Source organism: Parus major, chromosome 3 (genome assembly GCF_001522545.3).
Source record: "Parus major isolate Abel chromosome 3, Parus_major1.1, whole genome shotgun sequence".
In the NCBI taxonomy this organism is placed as follows: Eukaryota; Metazoa; Chordata; class Aves; order Passeriformes; family Paridae; genus Parus; species Parus major.
Genome location: NC_031770.1, coordinates 51,936,536 through 51,958,050, shown reverse-complemented (window position 1 = coordinate 51,958,050; position 21,515 = coordinate 51,936,536). Strand labels below are relative to the sequence as shown.

Sequence of the window (21,515 nt, the reverse complement as noted above, 5' to 3'; positions counted from 1 at the left end):
ACAAGGTGCTTTTAAAACACAGGAGAACGAATGACACTGAGTAGGTCTGGTGTTTGGGAAGGACAGGGTGAGAACGCAGCAGAATATATGAGAGCAAACGCCCTGGGAGGAAAGACAGTATGTGTGAATGGTGGGGAAGGAGTGTAAGGAGTATGTGGGGTAAGAAAAGCAGCACTTGATGGGAAAACACAGGCTGCTGGAAGAGCACTGGGTGTGCAATTGGAACTGTGATGCAGAGCTGAAAGATCAAGGAAACTGTGCTGAGTTAGAAGATATTAGAAAAGGGAAAGAGATATTGGACAGGAGGATTCCTATAAGGAAAAAAAGGAAGAAAATATATATTTTATTTATAAAAATATACAAATATATATGGTTGCCGATTGCTGACAACAACTTGCAACTGAGGAGCCTGACTGGATGATACAGGGCACAAATGGATCAGGACAAAGGGACAGCATTTTCACAGACAAAGCCAGCAGTGGATGAAAGGAGTCATCCCTTGCACACCCTCAAGAACGTTCATATTTTGCTTTTATGTTGCCAGCTGAATTTTAAAACCAAGAAGTTCACATCCCACTGGCCCAAATCCTTGAAGTAACAAGAGATCCCTCCACCCTTTTCTAAAATGCATTGTCATAAAATACATCTCATCATTTGAACTCAGCCTTGTAATTAATAGGGAACGAAACAGCTTTGAAGTATTTTGGTAATATTTGGTAAAAAATTTAAGTAGTTTCTTCCCCAAACCATGAGAAAAAGAGAATAAAACTTAGCCTGAAATGACATATAACTTAATAGCATATAATACAATCTATGGAAAACCAGAGGTGTCTAGCTTCTGAAATTATACTGGCAATGAGTCAAGGAGATTTGAATGCTAATCTTCTATAATAATATATTAGAATTAGAAACATCATTAGCTCCTTAATAAATGCAGGAATATCCCTTTCTCACCATGGTAGGTCATGAGACAGCTGACCAAAAGCTGTCTATTCTCTCCTGTCCTCTACAGTTGACAATGAAAAACTTGAACAGCATCTTGAACCACTGTAGCCTTTGACCCAGTGTTCATTAATTGGTCACCGAAATTGACTTTAGCAGTAGCAGACCAGTTTACTCTGAGATGTGCACAGCATATGGAGAGGCTATGGAACAGAATAGCTCTCATGAACAGTTTGCTGTTTTCAAATTATGTGCAGCATAGGTAAATAACTATTATACCAAATGTACACAAAGATGTGTATCCACACCTGAATACACCAAATCCCTTTCAGCCTCCTGAATGTCCAGCATTAAAGTACAGTGCCATGCAGTTCCACACAGCAGAGGTTTCCATTGTGACTCATGCATTCCTGGGACTCACTTCTGGGGACCTACTGGAATGCAGACAATTGTGTCTACGGCACAGTCCTTGGAACACAGAACAAGTAAACTCAGGTTAAGAAAGTTTTCACAGCATGGAGTCTCCATTTGTTTGTAAGCCTAAGTGAACAGCAAATGGGGACCTCTGCATCTGTCAGTGCATATGGCTTCTAACTAGGGACAAGCTTTGCAAGCACTCTGCGCTGAGCAGAGCATGCTAAGCCAAACACGTATGCGCGGGGAAGTGGTGCTGTGGCACCAGTGCCCCCAGTCAGGGGGGCTGTGTGGGGAGACTGTGTGGGTGTGTGGGAGGAAGAAATGACAGAGAGGAAAAGGAAAGGAGGGAAGTCTGAGGGAGTTAACACATGCTGATTTAGCCAAGAAATAACAGCCATCATGCATCTCCACCCTTTGCCTTCCCTCACTTTGTCCTCATAGCTGGCAGTCAAATACCTAAATACCAGTTTGTCATAACACAAGACCGGTCGGCGTGGTGCACTCCGTCACCTATGCGCCCCAGGTACAGAGTGCTGTCATGCATGATTCCTTTTTTCTCTCACTTGCCTACTTCCCTTCTTTACAGAGCTGAGCCTCTGCAAACACTGGCCATAAACAACTTGTGTCTTCCCTGCTTCCCGCTGCTGCGCCTCAGGATCAGCCACCTGCCCCAACATTAGCAGTATGAAATGCTTCCACCACTTCAGGCACAAGCTTGTTCAGCACCTTGCAGGGAAAACATCCTTTTTGTATCCTAGTATTTTATCAACTCATACAGTGGCATTTAAAGCCATCAGTTTCTTTCTTCCTTTTGCATTTGATCAAATACATTTAGGAACATATGCCACCTGTGCTTGCATGTGGAACTCCCACTCCTAATGAATTCTAATAATACTAGCAATAATAACAATAAATAACAATTTATTACTTAGGTGCTGCCAGGACCAGAAGGCTTCAAGACATACTATAAAATATACACAAATATAGGGAAGGAAAAAATTAAATTTACCCTCAGGTACACAAACCCCTAGGTTTAATAAAATATACAAATACAGACAGCACTGAAATAAAAAATGAGCCTATCAATTCCTAATATATTAAAATTTAAATTCTCAGCTAGGTCCCTTCCTGCACAAGCAGCTCAAACAGTCTGAAGAGTCTAGCAGCATTTGTAGAGTTAAGATTTAGCCTCTTACATTATTTCATTTGGACCAATTGATTTCAAGAAATCCTTGTGCGGTGCTTTACAAGTAAGGAAGGAATTAGCGAGGTATTTTACATCCTGCTCTGCTGCACATTCTATTCTACTTTAGCAGGACACCAAATATTCTACTAGGAAAAATGCAGCAGTACTAGTTTTGTTTTAAGCTATACTGCAGAGCCCTCATGCACTTTAGACCAACTAACCTGACCGACAACTGCAGCAAAAATACCTGAACCATGTCAGCTACACACAGATTTAAGTGGAAATTTTTATACAATTGCACCTTTTGGCATCCTTTTTTGGAAAACCTACTGTAAACTGGATGCTTGTAAGTGCAACAGCAAGACAAAATGTTCAGGGAATGCAACCAGAGACATTCAAATGGAACATTCAAACTTTCGAGGGAAAATTGCATGGATTTAGCTAAGAAGCCAGAAGGCGGCTTCATACAAATGAAAATCAGGGTCTTGTTTTCTCCTAGCATTTCATATGAGCTTAGCCTGTTTTCAACCAACAGAATCCCTAAAATCTGCAATATAAAAGCAATTTTGCAGTATTTAAAAAAAAAAAAAAAAGAGCTTAATCAGAAATCACCATCCTAATTGGGAGAGGGGTTTGTTTTTAAGTCTTAAGGAAACATACTTATAAATTTTAACTTACTTTAGAGTTTCTTCCTGTCTGAAAAGTCTGGAAGTTTTACTTTAGCTTCCAACAGATTTTGTTTTTTCTTCAGAATTGGGTTAACTTTTCCATCCACTGAAGTTAAACACAGCTTGTTTAGTGGTAGCATATTTAACTATGCTGAGTTGAAAAAAATCTTGCATTATACATAGTAAGAGTAATGGAACAAAGCCTGCAAGGCTTTGAAGACTAATAACAATTTCAGAGCCTTGGAAAATACAGTACGGGGAAAATATAACTATAAAAATAAATGCTGGCAAATAAGGCAAAATTTGAAAAAGTTTTCATTGGAAGGATGAAAGCTTTTCATATTCAAAGAGTTGGTCTACAAAATAAGTCAATTGTCAATTTTTTTTCTACATTATATATCATATATATGGATATATATAGATACATATATATATACTGGAACATCAAGATGAGAAGACTAGGCCTCAGATTCAAATACTTAAAAAAAACCCCAAAAAACTACACTGAAAGGAGTTTGATGTTCTGCAGGATGTTTTGCAAGCAATAACATCACTTTAATTTCAAATATAGAAATATACAATGTGAACTATGTTATACATCATTATTTATTTCACTCTTGAATTCTACAGAGAGCATACTAACCTGTCACTGGTGGTGATCTTTTTTACATTTACTGTCTGGAACTGCATTAGCAATTAGAACTCCAAATGACAAGAAATTTGCCACCCACACTGAGCTCCTCCCAATATCAGAGTCTGTATTAAAGTAGCACAATTAGAAAAATGTCTTCTAAATATTGCATTGGGATAGGCAAGCCCTCACAAAACCTATTATTAGATATGGAAGGTTGCAGCACAGAAAATACTTAATCTAATAGAAGGAATCTAAGATTTTTTTTATTGGTTTGCTCAGGTACACACTCAGCATAATCCTCCACAATGAAATCTCATTTATTGTGTTCAAAACACTGCAGAATTGCCTATTTGTTCTTTATTACATTCTACATTTTACTTTATTCAAATCTGCAAACTTGTATCAGTGGAAGGTGAAAGTTTTTTAATTTCATAAGGGCTTTTTTGTTTACTTATAGGTCAACTTCAATTTTGTTGTACAGTGGCATAATAGCACACCAATAATAAAACATTTTTATCATGTGAGGGTTTCCCAGTTTTCAGATAATCAAGCTTCTTTTTCTTCTTTTTCTGCCTAAGGACAAAGTAAGTAACCACCCACATGTATATTTACCCTAGAAGTCTTTGTAAATCCTAAGGTTCATGTAACTGCAAAGAATCAAGTGTTATTTGATTTTTATTACAAATATATTTAATTTAGAACCCTAAGTTTGCAATTTTCTATACTAATTAAGAGTATTATTTGATAGGTTATATAGATCTTTGCTAAAACTTAAGAAAATCAATCTTTCAGAATCTATTTCTTGCATAAACTTACATGGATGCATTAACATAACACAAATACAAGGTGAAAAATACATTGATTAAATAATTTTTATATACTTATATTCACAATGGATTAGGACAGTTCAGAACCCAAATGACTTCAGCAAAGAACACTAACGTAGAACACGAGGTGTGTTGTCCTTGTTTAAACTAATTGTTTAAAACAATTTGGCCATATGAAGGCATATAAGATTATCTGAATTATCCTTACCACTATAATAAAATTTTAAAGAAAACAATTCAACTGTTACAGAACTTAAGTAAATAGGATGTTTTTCAAAGGGCAACAGAAAGACTACTAAACCAGCTTCTTGAAGTTGTCATTTGAAACTGTTCTGGCAAAACTCTACAGACTGTACACTGATGTAAAACACAGCACTGTTACATATCACTTACCTACTCCAAGTTCTAAAATAATATTATTGTCATTAGTTAAATCTATCATCATAGAAAGTGATCTCCATTTTTCCTCTCTTCCGTTCTCCTGCTTTATGCTGCCAACCCTATTGCCAACACAAATAGTTCAAGATAGCCATAACTTCCCTGAGAATTCCCAAATTAAATGTACATCATACTTAAGTAGAATTGTAAAATAAAAGCTGACTAATGCAATGTGAAAACGGAACACTTCAATGTAGTGCTCAAATTCCACTCAATTTGTAATAGCGCTACCAACAGCAAATGGAAAACACGGGTCTATGAATAAAAAAGGGTGACACTATTACATTTTTATTACTGCATCAACAGCACTATACATTACTGTTCCCCAGACATGTTTACAGCTCAAGAGTGAAAAAAAAAGCTCTGAAACACTTAAACGGCTCTCCTATGCATATTGTTACCCTTTCTTTCAAATACCTTAAGTATCATTAAGAAACCTCATCTTGTTATTCCTGAAAAAGCAATTCCTTCCTATGTAAACTGATAAATTCTCCATTGACTGTATTCTCTGCTATAGTAAAACCACAAAGATATTTAGATATGATGATGAATTACTACTGGGAATAATACATAGTAATATTTTACACTTCTGGAATATTTTAACTCAAAACCCATAAAACACTTGCGTATCAGGCTAACTTTACAGATGCTGAAAAAGGAATCATAAGGTGAGATTCATTTTACCAAGGGAAATCCTGTAAAAGAGTCATAGTTATATCCCATAGAGTGTGGAATGTGTTTCGACTTTTGTCCTCTGTCTGTGGCAAGTGTAACCCATATAGATAGCAATGAAATTTTCTCGATTTCAGATAATACAGAAATGGTACAATTTATTATTCCTTAATTCTGAAACTTTTGGCCTCTAGTATTTTCTGGTCCTTTTATTTCCTATCAGCATGACCAAATCCAAACTGGGCACAAATCACCTAAAGTTTTTAGCTGTGCGTTGTTAAATACCTTTGTTTGTTGTCTAGTAACTGTATCTCATGTAACTCCATAACTAATACACTAAATAAATAAATAAATTGTAAGTCTTACAATTTGAGTTTCTAGTCCTGTTGATAACATGGCCCACTGAGAATTTTCAAAGACAATATCAGAACTAAGTTCTAATCACTTACTTGAACTTAATCAAACTAAATCTAAAGGTATTTTCTGAAAAAAAAATACAGCATTTACTGGCAAAAAATATGTGCTGGGAACAGAGCACATACCTATTTTTTGTAGAACTCAATCTGCCAGACAATGTATATAAAGTTCACACAGACATCCTATCCTGCTATTTCTTTCATGAGAATAATAAATGTATAACATCAGGCAGATTTACGTATGAGCACAATCTGTTCCTTTCTACCTTTGGCTGCCCTGAATCAAGTCATAGGAATATTCAGGTTAACATTTTGATATTCAAAATGGGACCAATAATTTTATGATGATTAATCATAAAACACAACACTTGAGACCGCTTCCAAAAATCTGGCCTTGATTTTTCTCTCTGTAACTACCCTGTGCAGCCAATCAGGGAGACCTTAAGATTATGAAATACAAAACCAAAAAAGCATAAATTTGTTAATACATGTGCACTAGTATCTTGGTTTACTCTACTTTCTTTGAGTAATAAAGTTTCCAGAGAAACTGCACAATGAAAACTAGATGCTATTTAGACCAGCACATCTCTTACTAAGGAGGTACATACTTAAAGCTCTAAGTTACTTTTCTGCTAATTATTACCCACACCCAAACACAAAAAATTTATTTGGTCTTCTTTTGGTACCCACAGGCTCCACTTTATTTCAGAAGACAAATTCTATTTAATTTCACCTCCTCTCCCAATAACAGTAAGAGGTCCAAGAGAAACTGAAGAATAAAATGTAATAACTTTTAAACAAGATGGTGCAGTGGACTCCTCAACAAATGCGTATTTATAAAGGCAAGTGTGTGACTGCAGAGTATGCAGGATGATCAAGTACTATTATCTTTTATCCAGCTACTTCAAGTACCTACAGAACTGCGTAAGGAAAATTTCTGAGGGTTTTATATAAGATGAAAAACTTGTTGCAAAGAATTCTATCTGCTGGCATAATTTCTGGCCTAACTTAAATTTCAGCTATTAGGCTCAGCATGAATTTATGGGATGTGGCACAGGACAGTGGTGTCCTGAAGCATTCTACTATTAAAGCACAAAATTGTGAATCTGAGTTAAACAAAGGCAGCTATACAAGAAGTTTTAGGCCCATTTCTTGAAATATCCCATCTGAATCCAATTCTTTGCTGTTTTCATAGGAACTAACTTCAGGGCTTGGTTTGTGTTTTGAGTTTAAATGAAAGCAACACGTAGTTTTGAACTAGCCTGAATATTCAGTTCCATAATTCCATCTGCTGGGCTCACCGACTGATTTTGGCAGCAACTCTTTACCTCTTCATACCTTGGTTTTCCACTCTATACATAACAAAGAAGACATTGCTCTCTTTTCTGTGTGGGCTTTGGAATACACAGGTACTAGGCAGCTATCTTTGCCACCTTTTGAATAAGCAGGGTAAGTATCTACCACCTCTACATACCAAAAGAAAGGCTGAAGTGGAGATACCACTATTAGTAGCAACAGTCAGGAGCATCTTGAGTGTAATGTCAAAACATATTGCCAGCGCATTGCTTCATAAACCAGAAAAACATTCCACTGACACAGGTGTTTTAGGGAATGTTGCTACCACATTTACAACTGCAAAAAAATATTAAGTCATCAGAATGACAGCAGTTAAAAGAAGTTATTGGTTGCACTTGTTTTATTTTGTAATTCAAGGACAGGAGAGATTAAGAATGAACATTGGCATCTAAAACACCACTTAGATATGAATATCCAAAATATTTTGGATGGACAGGGACATTACATTTGTACTAAACAACCTCCTCATAATGCTCAACCTCTGTGAACAGTGTGGGGGCTCAAAGTCTACTGTTAAATCACTGCATACACTTATAATGTTTTATTGTCCTGTGTTTTACAGTCCAAACTACTATATTTTCATAGTTCCGTTCAAAAATATATTACCTGCAGATAACTGTAAATCATTTCCCATAGTACCTCTACAAAACTGGCTACATGAAACTCCAAGAGATTTATGGATGCTGAGACTGGAATGAACATCCCTTTGCAAATGGACAGATGGAAAAAGTCCAAATTACTTTTCAGATTAAAGTCATAAACTGACTTTTCTCAAAAACTGGTAGCAGTTTTTGGAAGCAGAAAAAACTTCTACGTGCTTCTGTGATGTCAAAGATGAAATCTCTGTTTGTGGAGGTACAATCTGTAGCAAGAACACACGTCTGCCAAGACTCTGGCATTGATGATATTTCGTCTAGACAGCCTTTGAATGTGACTGACACAGGAACAGTGCACATGGCTGAGCAAACTGAAACTTATGGAAGAGCTTTTCAAGACTTAGTCAAGATACAAGATTTTGGAAATGTGCCTAACATCCTCCAATCATGCCTCCTGGTATCCTCCTCGGGAATCTAAATGGTTTTGTTCCATCAAGTCTCCTAGTTGTCCCAGAGAACAGTAGGATAAATTTTCTTACATAAGATGCTGGCAGGGCCATTTGGACGTAAGGAAATATTGTCAGCAAGAGGAGAGTTCTGCATGCTGGCTAGTCACTGAAAGGCATTCAAGCCATTGAACTGTGTGTTATTTTGAAGGACTGAAGACTGTAAGAAATTGCTAAACCTTTTCTCAGCTACTGGGCTTGACTGTGGGAAACGCATGACAACTATTAGCTAAAGGAAAGAAATTACTAGACACAGTTGATAACTATTCTAGCTATTTTAGAAAGCACTACATATTTACCTTGACCTTTTGAGGCCCTGAACCATGTACATGCTTTGATGGAAAAGTCCACATGAACCTGCCATAGACAAGGCTATAATTTTTGGGAAATGATGACTGTCATGTACAGTTACATTTTCACTGTTTGACAGCCCTGGTTGACTTAGTTCTCAAGCAACTGTCAGGGCTAAGAGAAAAGAGAAAAGGGTGAAGGGGACTCAAAGAGATTATCGGCTTTTAGCTTTAGTTGGTTCACTTCCAGTGACACTTCCACTGTCACTGAAGTCAGCAGCTACCCCCCTAACTTACTGGGATTATATTATAACTTCTATTAACCAATATTACAGACAGTACTGTTCAACAACCCAAAAGGTAAAAAAAATAGATTCTATTTGTCCTCCAGAGAAACATCAAGCCTTAAAACACCAATTTACAGTTGCAGCAAAAGCACTGCTGTAGATCCTCAGAGCTTCAGCAAATTTTTGCAACTAAAAAAAATTACCCTGGTTAAGTGAAAAATGCAGATGATGCTTCTTCTCTGCAAATAAAATATGGACCTCAGTGAACCTTAACTTAATCCTGATACAGAAATTTGCACACTTGACCTGCTTGGCTACTAGTGTTTGAATTTGGTCTCCAAGCCAACAAACTCAACCTACTGAGTCAGTAGCATGCATGTAGGCAATAGCAGCAATACTCGCGAATCTACAATGAAGTTCTGAGAGAGGTGTTATCACTGGGAGGCACTGAAATACTTGCATTTTGGGACTTTTCAGTAACTGAGTTGGAACCGCAAAATTTCTCACCTAATTACACCGTGGATACAAAGAAAGAAAGAAAGAAAAAAAAGTATTTTGATCTAGGTACTAGGTGCAAGTTTGCTATCACATTTCTGAACCAGAAACGAAGTTTCTCCTCCCACCGCCTCTCTTCCTCCCGCCCCCTCTCCTCCCACCTGCACTAAGGGAACACTTGTTGTGGAGGCAGCGAGCCTAGGAAGCTCAGATTAAAAATAGCCCTGGCTATCACCTGGTGTTTTCCAGTAGGCCAGCATGCTGGTGACTCTTCCAGATCTGGACCCTTACGAAGAAATATAATGAAGGGACATGGCTTTTATTTCATACACTCGTTTATGGATTTGCAACCAAAACTAACTGGATCTGGCAAGTTGGAGTTGCCTCGCACTTTTTCCATCACTGACACAATTGCACCTGTCACGGATGCATTCCTCAGAAGGGCCAAAGGGAACAAGATATATATTTTTATTTTGACGCCACACGGGAGCCAGATGCTGCGCCAGCACGTTCTGGTGTTCACTGTTGGCCATTAGAAAAGGGGAAACACATCATCGGCACTGGGCTGGGTGACAGGCCGTCAGGCGCACCTTCCCCGCGGCCGCTTACACGCAGCAGCCGCTCGGCTTTGTCCGTGCCTCTCTCCGTTCAGAGCACCCGGCTCCGCGGTGTCCGGCTGGCTCCTCTCACGGCCGGCCCTGCAGCCCCAACATGTCGCCGCCCCGCTTTAAGGTCACCGCATGGCGAGGCCGTCGAGCGCCGGGGGCCGCGGTGCGCCCGGGCCGCGGCCGCTGCACGGGCAGCCCGAGGGAGGGGGCAGGGCCACGGCCGCCGCCGGGGGCACTTACCAGGTCTATGAAGGTCAGAAATTTCCAGCTGCCTCCATAGGTCTGATGCGCGGGCATGTCAATGGCCTTGTAATTGCACAGGATGGAGCAATAGGATAGGAGGATGGCGGCGCGCAGCACCTGGCAGGGCACCAGCGCCATGTTTGCGGCGCGGGGTGCGCTTCCGTGTGCCCGTGTCTGTGTCCGTGTCTGTGTCCCAGTGCCCCGTGTGCGTGTGTCCGCGTGTCCCGGTGTGCGTGAGTGTATCCCCGTGTGTGTGTGCGCGCCGTGCGGGCGGGACTCCGAGCGCCCCCGCGGCCCCGGCCGGGGCGGAGCGCAGGGCCCGCGGGGTGCGGCGGCGGCGGCGCGGGGCAGGGGGGCCGCAGGGCCGGGCGGGCTGGGCGCGCTCCCGACCCTCAGCTCCGCGGCCGGGCCGGGCCGGAGGAGGCCGGACCGTTCCCGAGGGAGCGGAGGGACGGCAGTGTGAGCACGAGTGAATTGCAGAACCCGGCTGCCCGCCGGCTTTCAAGCGAGAGCTACAGTAGATCAGCAATTACGAGTTATCGGAAGAACGCTGTGGCTCGTGTGTACCCCCGGGCCTGGCGACCCCCCTGCGGCCGGCGCTGCCAGTGGGCCGGCGGAGCAGGTGCCTCCGCCCCGGCGGCGGGAGCGCGGCCCGGGACGCTCGGGAGAGGCCGCGGGGGGGGCGCGGCTCCGGCCGTGCGGCCTGTCTGCCGCTCCGGGCGTGCCCTTCGTGTGTAAGTACCCTTCGTGTGTCCATGGCCCTCATGTGTCCAGAGCCTTCGTGTGTCCATATCCTTTGTGTGCCCATACAGTGGCCCCGCCGGGCAGAGCATTTGTTCTGCCCTCTGTTCCTGAGGCATCTTCAAGTTTCTCAGTGTTTCAACCCGTCCCACACAGACGTTCGCTAGAAGTGGGCTCTCCCATGCCTACGAGCCCTGTGAGATGGGAGCCTCCTGATCCCTGGGTTGAAGTGAAGTACCCCTGTTATAAGGTGTGATGCCCTGGGACATCATGCCGAAGGACTGGAGCATGCCTCTTACAAGGAAAGGTTCAGGGAGCTGGGCCTGTTCAGGCTCAAGAAGTGATTGCTGGAAGGGGACCTCATCAATGTATGTCTGAGTAGCTTAAGGGAAGGTGTCAAGAGGATGGATTCAGGCTCTTCTTGATGGTGCCCAGCAGTAAGACAAGAGGCAACAGGCAGAAACTGATGCACAGGAAGTTCCACCTGAATATGAGGAAGAGCCTTCTGTGTGAGTGACTGTGCTCTGGAACAAGTTTCCCAGAGAGGTTGTGGAGTCTCCTTGACTGGAGATGTTCGAGAACTGTCTGGATAGAATGCTGTGCCATGTGCCCTAGGATGATCCTGCAGAGAGGTTGGACCAGATGATCCGCTGTGGTCCCTTCTAACCCAACTCATTCTGTGATTCTGCCATATCAGCAGATATGACTTGATCATTACAGGGGTCCTTGATACTAGGAGAAATCAAGGAGGATTCATGTTTGGATTCCTACACCTTAGAAAAAAAAGCTCTTAAGGTGCTTGATTGCAGGGTAAATATTAAATTGTTCCACCATCTGGAAAAGTTATTTTAAAGAGGGGAAAAACCCCCGCGAGCAGTGATGTCTGGGCTTGGATAGACAAATCACTTCTATAAACACTATCTTCATACATCTGTCTTATGAAATAAATATTTGAACAATAAGGTGCTTTATCATAGTTAAGCTACTGGAAGGCAAAAAGAATCAATGATTGTGCAATGTATTCCCCGCTTCTATTCCACTAAGTACAATCAAAGCCTTTTCATCTGATATCAACTGCTCTCAAGTTCTGCAAAAATGAAGGGCTTTTAGGAGAACACATGCTAGCAGCTATCATCAATGAATTTAGCACTGTTCAAGGTCTCTGCATATGCAGAGGAATTGTATGTCATATGTATGCATGTATAGAGTCCTCTAGAACTATTAAGCATGATTTTAGCACCAGATGCTTTAGGTAATCTTGTCCCATCAGTTCACAGACCTAGCAAGCATGTTGGGCAATCACACCCTTGTTTGTGGCACGTGTTTTAGTCTTGCAGGCTAAAAGTCTTGCAGTCTCCCTGAAGCCTCAAGGTGCAGTGTAAGAGTCATCTGAGTATAATGTAATGGTCTGCAATACAACAGGAGACCAGACTAGTAACATTATCAGTGTGACCCAACAGGAGGGAGTCTGTAAAGCAGCAGAGCTGCTGGTGAGGACCTGATGTCTGTTTTGTATGCATGAAAGAGGTTTCACTTCTCTGGACTTGTGAATATTCATTAGTGGCTGAGGTACATTAAGTGAAATGCTGGAGCACATCTTCTGTTTTGGTTTTAATCAAAAGGAGTTCAGCTTGCTTTCTGAAACTGTGTCAGGTTGCAAAAGCTCTCAAAGTGAAGTTACTCTGTGCAGAACTCTACAGCACGACTGATTACATATCCATGCACACCCTTGTGCCTTGTGATCAGCCTCTTGACAGGAAGAGTTTGGGGCTGTCTAAGCCTTAGGCAGTTGTCTCCTATTTCTCTCCTGCACCACCTCCTACAATGTATAGGAACTCACTCCTCTGGTCACCTCTCTGTCAATAATAAGGTACTGCAAACACTAACACTCACTGAACGTAACTTGATAGCCACCTTCAGCAGTTTGCATTTTTAGTTGTGTGTAGTTTAAACAGTCTCCGAGGTTACAGCACCCTCAAAACTTTTTTAAAACTGAAAACCACACAGGCATTTTGGGTCCCCATTTGAATGTTCTTCAGTTTTACCCTCCACTCATCAATAGACATCTCAGCAAGGCTCACAGAAAATCTTAACCTCATTAGAAAAGCTTACACTCAGCCTTGTAGCTGAGCAAGGTGAAAGTCTAAATGAAGCAGAATGTTGTACATTATAACACTCTTGTTTCCCTTTTTTTTTTTTCTTTCAGTGAAGAAAATCTCAAGGAAGGCTAACTATTGTGCCAGGTCCAGCCAAGCTTCTTCCTGGTCAAAAACTCTTCTTTATTATGCATTTCTAATTCCTACTTTTCAAAGGATAAAACAGAGCATAAGTCTGTTGTGGGTGGGTTTTTTGAGCCTGTGTCATTTCTAAAGGAGTATCTGTTGACTCTCTGTACAGTATTCTAATAAGGACTCAATTAGATTGGAGGCTGCCTTAGCCTCTGTGTGCTGCTGTGGACTTCATATATTGAGAGACAAGCAGCAAAGTCTTTTGTGACTAGTTCTACAGTCATCAAAAAAAAAAAAAATCCAGGTCTATAATGGATTTTATTTTCCTTTGGATTTGGTCTTAAATATTTTTCAGCAAAGTAAAATTTAGAAATGTATTGCTTTGCCCTTTACATTGCTGTATGAATGCAATGTAAACTTTTTTGTACTTTGGTAAAAGTGTTTACATTTCAGGCTCTGGATTAAGTGCTTAAATCATAGATAGGTATACTTTAAGCATGTAAAGTCAGATATTCATGGCTACCTTGTAATTTTTCGGATCCCAATGTTTAAATACTTGTTTGTATGTAAATTGTGAAAAGACTCAATTTTCATAAGCAACATACTGTAAATTTATTTTAAAGTGGGATTTTGACACAGGTCATAGTTGTCATTCAGTTGAGATGAGAGATGGCATTAGAAAGGAGAAAAAGTTCAAAGCACTAGTGTGTCTGGGATGGGAGATGTTATTTAGGGCTGTCTACTAGGGGAGGAGGCAAGATGCCTAAAAATCCATCAGAGAACTGACTGGAAAAAAATAAAAAGGGGGGGGTTTCCCATCCAATTTTATAAAATGAGTAGCATGGTGTTCTTGCTACTTGGCACCTTGACAGAATAAAGCATAACATCTTTGAGGCCAAGTTTTGATCTTTTCTAGGCAGGCTAGCAGATAAGAATGCTGAAGGAAATTTTGGGGGATTGGTTGTTTTACATTGTTTTGTTCTGTTTTGGTTTGTTTTTTGGGGGGGGTTTGTTTTTTTCTTTGTTTGGTTTTTGGGGAGGAGTTTGTTTTATTTTGGTTTTTTATTTTGCTTGGCATGTTTTTTAATGGCTTTGGGGTTTTTTTGTTTGTTTTCCATTTTTTTTTTAAAAAATGACATTTGAATTTCTGAACAAAAATTTTGTTTTATTTTGTGAATATCAAAATATATTGGTGAGTTATCTGTGAAAGAGATTTTGAGACCCACAATGTGCCTTTCCTTAATTACTTTAAAAGTAGATTAGTTGTCTACAAGGAATTATGCCACAAATACTTCCCTCCAAAGCAATGATAATAAATATTCTATTCTATTCTATTCTATTCTATTCTATTCTATTCTATTCTATTCTATTCTATTCTATTCTATTCTATTCTATTCTATTCTATTCTATTNATTCTATTCTATTCTATTCTATTCTATTCTATTCTATTCTATTCTATTCTATTCTATTCTATTCTATTCTATTCTATTCTATTATTTGTTGTAGTTGTAGGAAATTGCTAATACTGCCTCAACACAATGTGCTCATGGCAATGGACCTGATACTGCAATTTCTAATATCTGAGGCATAGAGTACAAACTGTGCCAAGGTAAGTACTTGGATGTGTGGGAGTGTGACTCCCACATAAGCAGACATGCAAAAATTAAGCTTTCTTGCAAGGAACATAAGTGAAATTACTGAAACATTGCAAGTTAAAAATCAACAGGAAATTGTTGAAAAACCTCAGTGCCTAAGAGAAGAGTTTTTGAGAAATGTGCTCAGTTAATATTGTGTGTTTAATTTGTAGCTCTTTAGTCGAATAATGTACCACTTGGGTAGGAAATGGCCTCATGTATCAGGGGAGGATTCAACTCAAAATGTTTGGTAAAGACAGATACTGTAACTAGGCGTGTTGTTAAAAGTACAAATAAAGTTTAGGGAACTTTGTGTTTCTTCATTTACTTTGTATAGTTATAAATTACCTAGATAATAGATTGAAGGATGGAGGAAAAAAGATAATAAAAATTAAAAGACTGCATTTCTACGTGGTATAAAGAGAAAAGTGTTTTGATTTCTGGAACTACTTGGTTTTCTCATGACTGATTATTGCCAATTTACCTTCACATTTAGGTTTTAAGAATTACAGTGAAGTTACTAAGTTGGCATATTTTGTACTGCATATTGTACTATATATGTATCTATATGTATTTAACAACGGGAAAAAAAGCTGGAACAGAGATGACCAGGAGATTAGTGAAACAAAGCTTGGGCCAGATGGAAATTAACTCTGCAAGTTAAACTTGGCTTTATCCTGAACAAACATGAACTTTCTTTCTCTAAAGATGAAATGAGTGACAAAACACTCTATGTTCATCTTCCCCCTTGAATTATAGTGTCCCAAAGAGATAATTTTTATAAAGAAAAAGCCTTATTTTACAGATCAGGAATTTTGAATATGTAAGTGATGCAGGGACTGTGTAAGCAGATTAACTTTTTTCCACATTTGGAGCAGACAGTTTGTGTGTAACAAAGCTGTTTCTCAGTAAGGATTTAATATCTCACTTTCATATGCTTTCTGTTGAGTACATTGGACAGTGTTAGGGCAGAAGGGGGAGGCAGGTACCAGGCCCTGAGGCACAGAAGTGTGCCACTGACTGGGAGTATTCCACCTGCCCACAGATCATATGGCCCTCTGTAAACCAGAGCAAATATTCTTCTGCTGTAGCATGCAGTCTCACAGAAAGATGTGGCTTTTGGGAAATGGTTTAGGAACATGGAGTGCACAGTTATAAACTATCTGCTGTCCTAAGAGCTTATCCCTTACACTACATCTAGCTATTGTCAGATTCTTGGAATGAGCTGGATATTAGCATCATGCTCCAACCAAACTGAGCTAATCTTGGGGTCAAAAGATTCACAGAATTTCTGAGTTGGAAGGGACCCCACAAGGATCATCAAGCTCTTAAGTAAATGGCCTATACAGGTCTTGAACCCACAATCTTGGTGTTAATTAACCTTGGTGCATGCATTGTTGTTTAGGAGTATCAGTGAACAGTAAAAAAGCAGAACTTTGCCACAGAGAAATATGTGTCAGTTTCTTATTCATTAAAAATATACAAATAAAGACAAACTTATTTTCTACAAATAATTGTAAAGCCAGAAAAAATTAACTCTGTGTAGAGCTGCACACTAAGGATCTGCCTTGTCTTCTTTTGATAGAAGACAATCCTGGCATAAGAATTTTTACTAGTTACCATTGAAAGACATGAAATCCCATCTGAATGTAAGAAAATGCTGTTTACTCTCAGATTGGTTTCACACAGGAACAGGTTGCCCACACAGACTGTGGATTCTACATCTGTGGCGGTATTCCATCTAGACATGGTCCTGGGCAAACTGCTGTAGTTGATCCCACTTGAGCAGGGAGATTCAACAGTATGTTCTCAAAAGGTCCCGAGCAACCTCAACAGGTTGATCTGATGTGTTAGTGTAAACTGAGATTTACATTTGCATTTACATTTATATTTAGTGAGTAATGCATAGCTAACCAAGTCAAACTGAACTTTCTAGATTAAAAGTTGTTAATTTGTAATTTTGACAATTAATTTAAATTTTTACATTAAGCCATTAACAATAAATTATATTGTTGATTGTTAAAATAATTTCTCTGATGGCTGAAGTCCCCTAAGTACATCACCATGCCACCTCTGCTGAACACCTGGGTGAAGGTGTTAGTGGGAGAAGAAGGAATGGGTGTGGTGCTCCACACCGTTTCTGTAGCACTGCTTGCATAGAAAAAGTTACATAATTGTTAAGTTGTGCTGAAGAATTAACATGTGTATTTTATTAATTGAATTGGGACAAATCTCTACCCTGAAATTGCCCATCAGAAGTTGTAGAATCATTTGCTTGCACCGTGTCTGTACCCCAAATTCTTATCCATAACTCTGGACTAGTAAAACTAGTAGAAACTTTATGTCTTGTGTCCTGACTGAAAGTTAATCTGAGCAAAAGCTATTTCTTAATTTATTTTGAAATTATAAATATGTAACTACTTCATCCAGTTACACGCTGGACTTCGGAGGAAACACAAAATACTAAAATATACAGAATTTTCTTAAAAAAACAACGTATTTTTTCTGCGACAACCAACTCATAGGCAGCACTGGAAAATAGAGTAAACATGAAATATCTTCTATTGTGAATGACTAAATTTTCTGGTTCAGCTGTACTAAGATTTAGCTGATCAAGGGAGAGCAGTAATACACATCTAATACAACAGCCGGGACAGAGAGAGCTTTTCATTCAGTAGCAGAAAGACAGCACTGGCTAGCAAGGACAGGAGTGACTGAATACCCATCTCAAAGATTTGGCATGGCCAGTTTTTTTTTTAACTAGTTTTGCTTTGATGCTTTTGCAGAAGCTTGTATTGTGTTTGGGCTGCCAAGCAAAGTTGGAGGTGCCTCCCATCATCTGCTAGCCCCCCTGCAGGGAATGGTGATCGTTGCCAATTCCTCCTCTCTTGGTAGCAGTGACTCTCAGCAGAATGCCACACTTCTGGCTTTTTGCTATCTGCCAGACAATACAGCAGCAACCAGGCTTTCTCTGTCACCAGCTGGAAGCTCTCTTTCTATCTAATTTTTTATTCTAGTGCTCATCCTCAAAATGTCTTTCACACAACTTGTGGAATCTGTGTCATTTTTCAGTGTGTGTCCTTCCCATTGATACAATCTGCTGCTGAGGGCTCACATTTCTCTGGGCTAACAATGGCAGGGGGTCTCTATCGTACTGTGATGATATTGCACTGCAGATGGCTCCATAGGATGGTTTTCCTGGATACTGATGCTTTTTGTGTTGTGTTTTGTTTTTCTTGTCTGTGTATCAAAAACATTTCATATTCTGGAAAATAAGAACATGAACAAGAAATCTTTGGCTAAGGTATGTTCATGCCTCTGAAGCATCCTTTTCTTTCCTGCCTTTTTAGTTCAGCCCGTGGCTATGGTGATGGATTAAACTCCTTTCCTGTTCACTAATTTACACTCTTCCAGCCTGCTTTCAAATCTTGTTCTTAGACACACAAAGCACTATGGAAATAGTAGATACAAAACTATTCCTGTAATTTCCTCACTTATTAATCTGCCATGTGTCTGTATCTACATAAGTAAAAGCCTCTCTTAAAATCAGCTTGAAAAGAAATCCACAATAGAAACCTCAAAAGGTAAGTAAAGAGGGAAGGAACACACATATTGATGCGACAGAAAAAGTGAATTGCAAACTAGGTTTAGGGAAACAACCATGAATAACTTTCTCCACTGTTTGTTCAGCTTTGTATATTTTTATAGTCTGATGGTCATTTGAGATTAATTGCAAAGGATGGAAAGATAATATGTATTAAAGGAGAAAATGAAGGGAGAAGCAGGAGGTTGAGACCAACCTGCAAAAGGAAACCAGTTATATATTATTGCATATTTGAGCTCTTAGGTAAATTGCCACAAATGCAAATGGGAATAAATGAACACACTGAAATTACTTCAGACTTTCTTAAAAATATCTTTTTTCTGTGTTATGATTATTGCTACTTACTTGCTAAAACAGAAATAAAAATCTAAACAGTTTAAAACTATTCAAGCTAAATTATGAGAATTTCTCTACAAGTGAATGAGATAATCATAATCCTTGTTTTCCTGGATGACAGCAGTGTGGCACAATGTTCATAACCACTGCAGAGGATGCACTGGAAAAATGGGTGTTTGTAGAGAAAAACTAGTACTTAATATCCATGGGAAAAGTTTGGCTGCCAGAGCTCCTGCCCATGAATCTCAGATTCACTAACTGAATGGACTAGCCAGAAGTCACTTTGCCTTTTTCTTTATTGAAGGAACACAATTGTGTACACTTCACAGATACATCATGAAGAGACAGCAGTTTAAGCAGATGTGGAGCAGCATTACTGTAAGGCTTAGCAGTATGGTTACTAGCTAATAAAATGCAATCAAATGAACCAGAAGAGGTGAATTAGGATGCCTTTGCTGGAGATAACCCTGAAGACTGTAAATATGACTATTAGGATACCTTTGAAAGCCTTTAGGTGCCTTTTTGGAATATACTTACTGGTAAATCTGACTGATAAGCTAGTAATATACAGCTGCTAGGGATAATTGAAAATGCACAGGACTGAAATTTTTTTTACCAAAATATTTCTGTGAATGAGGGCGGAAGAAATCCTGTTTATGAACATTTTGCAAAAAATATAGTCTACTCTCAAGCATCTTCAAGCCTTGCATGAACTTATGCAGCCACTGGCCTAACAGCTTTATAATTTATGAGCAGCCCAGATGGCACACTATGATTCAGAACACAATCTAAATCTTTGTAAGACTCCATTTAATTTTGGCTGATTTAGATTAATTACAAAACTGTCCTCTATGTTTTCTTAACTAAGAAATTCAAGGCTTGAGAGGGTTTTTTTTATTTTGGTTTTGTTTGTTTGTTTGTTTTTGGCATCTTTGTATAACATATATCCTTCTTGTCAGACTAAATTATATCATGAATATTTCCAGAAATGATTGGAAATATGGATTTTTAAAATTTAAGTCATTTCTGATGGCAGCTGAGGAAATTTTATGTTTATCATGGAAAACATATCTAAGTGTGTCTATTTTCTTTGTAAGGGATTCACTGCAGGACGAGTTTGCTGCTTATGAAAGAACTGACCAGCTATGATGGATGCACACTGAAGAAGTACACAGGTTTCTTTCAGGGCCAACATACCTAGTTAAAAACCTTACCAACTACAAAATATAATGATTTGTCTCTTGGAAATTCCTGGTCTGTGGTGAGGATAGGGTGTAATGCAGGTGAATGCAAATGGCTAGCATTTAACATTAGTATAAATTTTAAATGGTTACCTAAGTCTCTAGGAACAAAATCCTCTTCATGTAGAAATCATATTTTTAAGACGTTTAATATAGTGAGAACACTTAAGGGCTTCTTTTCCATTTATTTGATATCATTCTTCTATCCCTCATTAATAAATTAGCATGCCTAAAAAACCCTTGTGTTACTTTTATTAGAATTAATCTCTAAAATTTCCTGATTCAACTAACCATCTAAATTTTTTGCCCAATTTTAACACCATCAGTGGTCTCAGGTGAAAATTTGATGCTTCTTCTTCTGAATGTAATAATACAACTTCCACTGATAATGATACATTATCAAGCCTGAGCTCATGTAACTGACTTATTCAAGGCCAATGTTCTGGTACTATTAAAACATTAAAAACAATGCATAGAGTGTGTTTCTGTGTTACAACTGGAACACACTATAGGGTGAGTAACATAACTCTTTTCTCAGTAAGAGCAGATACTCTTAGTTTTCACTAATGTGCCAGTAAGCTGAAATGGAAAGGAAATAAAAGAGAAGAATAATAAAGCAAAGCAAAAAGCATCTCAGAATGAAAGGGTTGCATGGAAATGAAAGTATGTGATAGTGGCAGGAAGTGATTGCATCCTAAGTCCTCTGCCTTTTTTCCAGATTTTGCATTATTACTTAAACTCTAAAATTATAGTGATGGATCAAATAATTTTCATAAAATCAAAACAAAACCCATTATTATTAGGGCTTTTTTCACATGTATTAGTTTGAGCAGATAGACCACGTGGAGTTTGTTACCATTTGCTAATTTTCAATTCATTTATTATGATCAGCTCTCATTTTTTAATTTTCAGTAATCAGTGTCACTCTAGTTATTAAAGCACCTCTGCAGTCTAGACAGTACATACTCATTTATGTGATAAATAATGGATAAATACTGAGTGTGCCATTAGCCATTAATGCAGTAGATTGATTCCCTGCAGCACACACTCTCCATCCTTGTTTTAGCACTTATGCCACCTGTCTCTTGCACTTACTGTATGATGCTTCAATAATATGAATGGGGTTCCCTGATCATTCTTAATTTAGCTC

At 39.1% G+C, this 21,515-nt stretch overlaps 1 protein-coding gene across 2 annotated transcripts in view; it reads right to left on the bottom strand.

Moving 5' to 3' along the window:
- Positions 1–10,891, bottom strand: part of AIG1 (androgen induced 1) — a 124,364-nt gene extending 113,473 nt beyond the window's left edge. Inside the window, exons 1-2 of one of the 2 annotated variants that reach the window (XM_033512725.1) lie at positions 10,579–10,891; positions 10,182–10,428 (exon numbers count right to left, since the gene is read on the bottom strand). In XM_033512725.1, the coding sequence (XP_033368616.1) occupies positions 10,417–10,428; positions 10,579–10,719 (153 nt within the window). In that variant the 5' untranslated portion in view covers positions 10,720–10,891 and the 3' untranslated portion in view covers positions 10,182–10,416. Of the gene's footprint in view, positions 1–10,181; positions 10,429–10,578 lie in introns of those variants that run through there. The other variant, XM_015623095.3, reaches the window with a different exon arrangement.
- Between the last annotated feature and the right edge of the window lie 10,624 nt (positions 10,892–21,515).